General features: G+C 45.2%; 1 protein-coding gene across 1 annotated transcript in view; it reads left to right on the top strand.

The window, feature by feature from the left end:
• The window catches only part of atxn2 (ataxin 2), a 12,803-nt gene extending 9,726 nt beyond the window's left edge, over positions 1 to 3,077 (top strand). The window contains exons 15-20 of the mRNA XM_062454055.1: positions 522 to 635; positions 852 to 1,045; positions 1,139 to 1,277; positions 1,473 to 1,855; positions 2,004 to 2,178; positions 2,293 to 3,077. Coding sequence (XP_062310039.1) covers positions 522 to 635; positions 852 to 1,045; positions 1,139 to 1,277; positions 1,473 to 1,855; positions 2,004 to 2,178; positions 2,293 to 2,321 — 1,034 coding nt within the window. The 3' untranslated portion in view covers positions 2,322 to 3,077. The remainder of the gene's footprint in view (positions 1 to 521; positions 636 to 851; positions 1,046 to 1,138; positions 1,278 to 1,472; positions 1,856 to 2,003; positions 2,179 to 2,292) is intronic.
• Positions 3,078 to 8,366: the final 5,289 nt, after the last annotated feature.

Below are 8,366 nucleotides of genomic sequence, written 5' to 3'. Positions count from 1 at the left end.
ATGCGATGTTTGCTTGCTGAAATGTCCATCTGATGTTGGCTTGCCAACGTCTTACTGCAATTCCACACAGCTGTCTTACTGAAACAGTAGTTTAACCTCATCTTTGTTTTACTGGCTTAGCTTGACAGACCCTTTTTTGAGCTCCTAGTTCATGGCCTCTATTGTTTCCTTTCTCCAGATGTGTGTGTGTGTGTGTGTGTGTCACAGTCCACCGCAGTTAGGATGGAAGTGAGGATAGTTTCAGTCTGGTCAGTCAGACTAGACCTAGGTTAGACCAGGGCAGTGTTTAAACACCCTCTATGGAAGTGGACTGGTGTCACCTAGTCAGTCCTGTCAGGTGAGGGATTAGGGCGGGGGGGTCAGGGGTCAGGACCAGGGTCATGCATGCTGGCCTGTGGAAAGATGTCAGTCCCCCTACACACACCAAGACCACAAGGCATGCTGGGAACTACTGGTGTATGTGTGGGGAGGGGGGGGCGGAGCAGGGGTGGGTCTGATCAAAGGAAAAGAAGAATGATTAGTTAACTTCCTCTTCCTGTTGTCCCTCTCTCCCTGCCTCCAGTCTCCAGCGATGTACCATGTTCAGATGCCCCACATGGCGGTGAACCAGTCTAAACCCTACAGACCAGGTAAAGGTGAGAATACTCACTCCCTCTCTCTATCTCTCTGAGCCTCTCTCTTTCCTCCATTCTCTCTCTTCCTGCCTCCCCCTTTCTATCCAACTCTCCCTCTGTTTCTCCATCCCTCCCCCCCGCAATCTCTCTCATACTACCGGTCAGTCATTCCCTGGCATCTTTGTTGTAGTTTTAAAGGCCTGTGTTTCTCTCTGTGCACTCCACTGTGAACTACAGTACCCAACATGCCTCAGCAAAGGTCAGACCAGCACCACCCCCAGGGCACGCCCACCATGATGCACCCAGCCACGGCTGCAGGCCCGCCCATCGTGGCCCAGAGCCCCGGATACTCCACCCAGTACTTCACCTGTAGCCCGCAGCAGTTCACCAGCCAACCCCTGGTGCAACAGATCCCACACTACCAGTCCCAGGTACACACACACACACACACACGCTGCCTCTTTCTGTCAGTCAGTCACTCATGCTCTCTCACACACACTCTCTCTCTTGTCTTTCTCTCACAGGCCCAGCATGTGTTCAGCCCGGTGATGCAGGGCAGCCCGGTGATGCAGGGCAGTAGGATGATGGCTCCTCCCACCCACAGCCAGCCTGGCCTGGTCTCCTCCACCAGCCAGTACGGAGAGCAGACACACACCATGTACGGTACGTACACACACACACACCAGGAAGACACACACCATGTACGGTACGTACGTACACACACACACACCCACCAGGAAGACACACACGGCTACCGTCGCTGATATATGAGGATAGACTTCCAGTACACACAATTTAACGATATTTAAAATGATTTTTCTCTCTTTCTATCCCTCTCTCACTCTCTCCCTCCAACAGTGTCTCAGGGCCCCATCCCTCAGCAGTACCCCCACCCCAGCGCCACCCTCCACCCCCACCCCCAGCACCCCCAACACCCCCAGCACCCCCAGCCCTCCGCCACCCCCACCGGCCAGAGCCAGCAGGGAGGCCAACATGGGGGCAACCACCCGGCCCCCAGCCCGGTCCAGCACCCCCAGCACCAGGCCCAGGCCCTGCACCTGGCCAACGCCCCCCAGCAGCAGATGTACTCCGCCCTGGCCCCCACCCCACCCTCCATGACCCCGGGGCCCAACCCCCAGTCCCCGCAGGCCAACTTCCCCACGGCGCAGCAGGCCGTGTACCTGCACCCCCAGCAGGTGCAGCACGGGTACAGCCAGACACACCTGGCCCACGTGCAGCAGGTGAGCCGGGACACGCCTCCGAGACACACGCATTCTCACACAAACACCGTTCACTAGGTAGACCAGGGAGAAGTGTCTGTTTTTGTCTGTGGAAACAACATTCTCTCTTTCCCTTGTTCCGTCTCTCCCTCCCCCATCCCTGCATCAGGCCCACATGCAGTCTGGGATGGTGGCCTCTCACCACGGAAACCCCGCCCACCCTCCAATGATGCTGATGACCACCCAGCCCCCCGGCGGCCCCCAGCCCCCCATGCCCCAGAGTGCCCTCAACCCCATCCCCGTCTCCTCCACCACACACTTCTCCTACCTGGCACACCCTCAAGGTAGGCTGCTGGGAGCGGTTTCAGGCTGTCACTAGCGGCAGGCTGTTTCTCTTAAGCAGGCTGTTTCTCCGTGTGGTAGTAAGCTGTGTGTGCGTGTGTCCTCTGTCCCTCCAGTGCAACCTCACCACCAGCAGCAGCTGTAGGGGGCGCTGTGGAGCACACGGAACTACCTCCTCCGCCACCAGAGAAGAAGACGCCGCAGCCTCTCTCCTCCTCAGACCTGCTACACATGTGCTTCCCTCCCTCTCCCTCCCTCCTCCTCTCCCCATCCCTCCCGCCCTCCCTCCTCCTCTCTCCATCCCTCCCGCCCTCGCACTCATGCAGAATGTTAACAGATGGATGCAGTGGACAGATATTTTATTGTTCTAGAGTTCTAACAACAGAAAAAGTCCTTCCTTCTTTCTCCCCTGCCACCACCACCTCCCTCCTCCTCCCCCTCTGCCTCTATCACAGGCAGAGGGCTACCCCTGTGTAACTTGTTTCAGCTTGCCAATTAAGAATTGCGTGTGAGAGATAAAAGAGACAGACTAAGAAAGAGAGAGCGATAAAAGAAAAAATCTGAACTGGAACTGATATTTTGTCTGCACCTTGATATGAAAAATTCTTCCAACTTTAGGCAGTATTAATGTTACTGTTTAATTTCTGCCGCTGACGCATTTAAGACTTCAGAACAGGTTTCTAACCAAACTAAACTAAAGAGAATCTTCCTGAGATTAACAATCGTTTGGCGGAGAGGAGAGAGCTGATATTTATGAAACTATGTGATGGTGAAGTCCCACATCTCACCTGACCATAATGTAACTTTTAAGTTAAAATAAACTTTTACTTTGTAGATAATATAAATAATTTAAAAAATTAGCAAAAAAAGTTAAAAACAATAAAAAAGTTTTAAAAACTGAGCAGTTGTCCTTTCTCAAGTCTGTTTTCCCACAATGCTTGGCTATTTTTGCTTTAAACATAAAGGCTCATATGTCTCGCACACTTTCATAATCTTTGCCTTTTTATTGGACAGTGAGGAGAAGGGAAGCATGACAGGAAGAAGGGATATTCCCGAGTCCATAGATATATATAAAGACTAGATGTCTTACGGCGGAGTCTAGAACGTCCGCACATGGCGGCCACCTTGCTACAGTCAACTCGCTCACCCATAATTGTGTTGATGCTACATGTACTTTTTAAATGATCATAACTTGCTCAATTTTCAACCGATTTTTTAACGGTTTGGTTTGTTATCAATGTGAGAGATGTCGTTACGCCACTGCATAAATTACATCTCTCGAGACATCTACCCTTTATATATATCTATGCCCGAGTCCCCCAGCCGGATTCCAACCAATCACTTTACAGCTGAGCTGGGATTTTAGCTGTTAGCTAGCTGTAACGAACGTAACTAGCTTGCAAGGTGCACCGCACGTAGCTTCCAACTGGATGAGTTTAAATGCTGTGACCCATCCAGTTAGAAAAGCACTTAAAGATCTAAAACAAGCATTCAGTTTTGACCATGCGATTCTCCATAGACTCAGTGTCTCCCATAGCCCGACTCCATATTAAGCCCCATTGTACCAAATTTGGTTGCAGTGTGTATTTTCTTTGCCTCCCCTTTCGAATGCAATATTCAAATTATTAGACAAAAAAATGATATCCTGAGAAATTGATTTTCAGGGGTATAGCCAGAGAATGTCTAATATGGCAAGCGCTGGTATAGCTCCATTCATTCTGCCCTCGCCTGTGAGGGCCCTCAAAGGAACCTTGAGTGAAACTGCAAACAGTTCCGAAGCCGGAAGTTTCCCGAGAGAGGCAGTTCTCCCCATAGAATAATGAGAGAACCATAGATATATATATCTATCTATACAATAGGCACCTAATAGGTGCGTTCGACATGAACTGACTTCATGCAGCGCTGCAGCCGGCTGCAGGCGGCTGACTTGAAACAATGAATTCTGGTTAGACTTTTTGTCCGACTTGAGACGGCGCCGAGGTTAGGTCACTGTGTCGTAGCCATCAAAGTCGTGAGATCGATTCGAGAACTGCCGGCTGTGTAGCCGAGCGCATTTTCTCAAGAGCAACAGCAAGGGTTCTAATGACGACACAGCTATTTCATGATTGGCCAGACTCACACACGACAACTTTGACGCGTGTTTTGTAATTATTCTGACACCTTCAGTTTTGCCAAAGGTCAAATCCGGACTAAACAGTTTAATTGAATTAAAAATATGTTGAAGAATGGGTTTTAGTCCGCCTCTTCACTAACGGAAAGACTAAGTTTAATTTTAAATAAAGTAAAGTAAGCAAACAGCGCTTGATCGGCCATGACTGACGTCAACGCAGCAAACCACGAGAAACTGGAATGTCCGACTTTACAGAGCCGTTTTCAACTCCTCCCCGACTGCAAGCGGCTACTCTCGCCGGTCGTTTCATGCAGCCGCAGTATGGCAAGCCTTTTTAACATTTAACAGCTAGACTGGATATGTGTTGCAGATATCTGTAATTCAGTTTTGCCTAGTCAAAAAGAACATTTCAGATATCCGCAATTACATTCTTCCTATCCATAATTGTCATTTCAGATATCCACAAAGACATTCTTCCTAGGACAAATGACGTCACTTTTGACATTCATTTGTATGGGGTTTATCATTACAGATATCTACAATTCAGTTGCGGATATCCACTATGTGAATTATGGATATCCGCAACTGAATTGTAGATATCTGTAATTCCAGTTTGAGATATCTACAATTTGATTCTGACTAGTCATAACTCCAGTTCAAGATATCTTTAATTCACCTCAATTCAAGATATCTACATGTTCATTTTGAGATATCTTAAATTAAGTTTTGACTAGGCGAAATTACGTTGTAGATATCTGTAACTGGAATTATGACTAGTCAAAATGACGTTGTAGATATCTTTAACTGCAGTTAGGGATAGTCATAATTTAATTGTAGATATCTATTATCAAGTTATAGATATCTTGAAATTAATTTTGATTAGAGATATCTGAAATTTGAGATATCTGTAACTTTCATTCTGCCTAGTCAAAATGTAATTACAGATATCTTGAATTAGAGTTTTGACTAGGCGAAATGACGTTGCAGATATCTGTATGTGTATGCAAATCATTGTTAGGCCCGCATCCCACTTTAGGCGGAGCACCTGTTAACTTTTAATTAGGGTTAGGGTTAGGGTTAGGGTTAGGTGGTCATGCCATTTTCTGGTGGTTTTTTCGATTACAGCCAACGCCATGACTGCTCGTTTATCCATTCACTTTGATTATGGCGGGGAGGGGGAATTACGTATTTATGGATATCTAAAATAGAGCAACGTCATGCACAATAATTTGCACTAGTCATAATGACGTTTGAGATATCTTTAACTTTCATTCTGTCTAGTCAAAACTGAATTACAGATATCCGCAATTGTCATTTAAGATGTGTGACGAGTTGAATGTCGTTTCCAATGACGTCATTGCAGATATCTGTAATTCAGTTTTGCCTAGTCAAAACTGAATTACAGATATCTCTAACTGTAGTTTCGACTAGTCACAATTACGTTACAGATATCTTGAATGACAATTCCAACTATCCAAAATGTAATTACGACTAGTCAGAAAGACGTTGTTGATATCTACAATGTTAATTCCGGATAGTCAAACTTAGCTTTTAAATGTTAAAAAGGCTTGCCATAGCCGCAGTCCATGTCGAAGGCACCTATTCTCTGGTGTGTTTCTTTATATGCGGTGAATCAACGTAGTAAACGATTGATTGCCAGGTGTGTTGCACAATGAGCAAGTGTGACTGTCCACAACCATGGTAGGGGTGCACTTACGTGGTGTTATGCTACCTGCATTAGCTAGCTAGCTCTACAGCTGACAAGCATTGCCAGGTACTGTCTCATATATGTAGCTACTGTGATATCAACAACCTATATTGTCAGTTTTAGCGAAAAGTACCGCTAGGCTCTACGACTCTGTACACTTCGTAGAAGGACTAACAGTAGTTAATTCCAGTACTAAATTCCAGCAGGCCTACCCCCGTCATGGAGCTAGCTACAGGTAAGCGTATGGCCTATTATGAATGTGCACTACAATTTAACCGACATTTTACATATACTTAACACTATAACAAGTGGGGCCGGCTCAAGCCTTTATGGGGCCTTGATTTGGCGTCGCCAAGGGGCCCCAAATTATTATTTAAAAAAATATATGTCAAACGTCACATGACTTAACCGGAAAACAGGTCTCACCACTTCCGCTTGCAATGTAATCTGTACCGCAAAACTCATGTCATTGCTAAAAACTACTAATCCCACACTGTTCCAGAGAATGTCTAATAGACCGGCTCTGACTGCTACTTCCAGTAGTAGGCAGTCTTAAATTCTAGTAAAGTACCCCCGACATGGAGCTACAGACTGCTCCCTCCAGGTAAGTATAATGTGCACACTACTCTGCTATCCTAGTTATCCGAAGCTACTAACTAGCTAGACAGTTAGCTAAATACTTTGTTAAAGGTGCAATTGATTGCAAAACCGATTTTACCTTGTCATAGTTGAAAAATGACAGTTTGGTGTGTAAAATAGACATACAGTGAACCTTGAATCACGATAGTTTGCTAAACTGTAGTGCTAACGTTACCCACCTAAGTAAATCTTGTTTGCTTGCACAGGGATCTTCTACGCTAGAGCTACTGTATAGACAAACATCAGCCATGCACGTGGAGTCAATGTTATCTAGACTCTAGCTCATCTGCTTTTTATTAACGCTAATTTGCAAGGAATGCAAGAACAGCTAGATAGCGAAAACACCTAGACTGTAGGCATGTAAACTAGTTTAGCTTGCTAACGCAAGAGCATACTAGGTAGAATGTGTGACGATTTAGTTTATTGGCAATGGGGCTAAGGCGTTATTTCATGTTCCTGACTGTGTTTCATTCAAATAACCCGTACATGTAAATCTACAATTCACGACGCATGCTTGTCCAGATCTTTGTCAGGTTATTTTTTATCTAGCTAACTAAATCTGAGTTGAATCACGATATAGTTTAGTTGCTAAGCTGTAACGTTCTACCCACCTAAGTCGATTCAGTTTTTCTTCTACAACAGAAGTGGAAACAACTAACCATTTCAAATGATATCTAGTCAATCTGTTGAAAACTGTTGTGTGTAGACACAATAGATTTATTTGTACTTTTTTATTTCAAGTCTCCACCTTCGTTGTTTCAGTGAGTGCTGTTGGCCGTGTTGTGTCTTTGCTCCACAGCTTCACTCGTTGTAAACCAACCAATCAGCGCGCAGCTCAACTATATATTCATGAGCATACCATAAAAGGAGAAAACCTAGCGTTTTTTCCCGGGAAAATTTCAGAGGATGTATCAGGGGGCATAGAACAGCACCCGGGCTATTTTCAGCCCAACCAATGTTACATACCCTATTCAGAGACCTTAAGGAACAGTGTGAAATACCCCCCCAAAAACAGTCAATCACCCCTTTAATGTTACCCTTGTCTTTGCTTAGCTGTATGGTGGTGGGACTGATAGATTAGAGGGGCATCAATATTTGGATGTTTGATATTAGTTAAAAATAATCTTGTATGCCTGTGTTCCCCAGAGGATCTTCTGAAGGTGAAGGGGATGGATCTTAAGATTACAGAGCCCGTGAAAGGCATAGGAAACTCTAAAGCTGACCAGGTCCACAGGACAGGTGAGTCTCCTATGTCCCCTCCTTCACTTTCTCCTATCCATCCACTCCCTCTCCTCCATTTCCCCATTTCCCCTACCAAATGTGATATCACAATAGTGTAAATATCATATACATAAATCAGAATTAGAATGAGCTTTAGTCGCTATGTGTTATTAGTGCAATTGTCTGGTGATTTTGTGCAATGAGGTGATAGATGGACTTAATAAATAAATAAATACATTCACTGTCTGTGTGGTAATTTAGTGAATAAGGTTTCCAGCTTTGTGTGGTAATGAGTTGCAAGAGAAACATAGACACACTCAGTTGAGCAGACTAATGTAGATAGAGAATAGGCCTACAGATGTCCCAGAGATATGTGTGTTAGGTACAGGTAGGCATGGGCCGGTTTTGACGGTAAAATCTTGAGAAAAATTACCATGGTTTCAAGGTATTGCGATTATTATTGTTGAACACAATATATGTAAATTCTTAGTTGTTTGTCTTTAACTAAAAAG

Source organism: Osmerus eperlanus, chromosome 28 (genome assembly GCF_963692335.1).
Source record: "Osmerus eperlanus chromosome 28, fOsmEpe2.1, whole genome shotgun sequence".
Classification (NCBI taxonomy): Eukaryota; Metazoa; Chordata; class Actinopteri; order Osmeriformes; family Osmeridae; genus Osmerus; species Osmerus eperlanus.
This window is presented reverse-complemented; position numbering and strand designations above follow the sequence as displayed.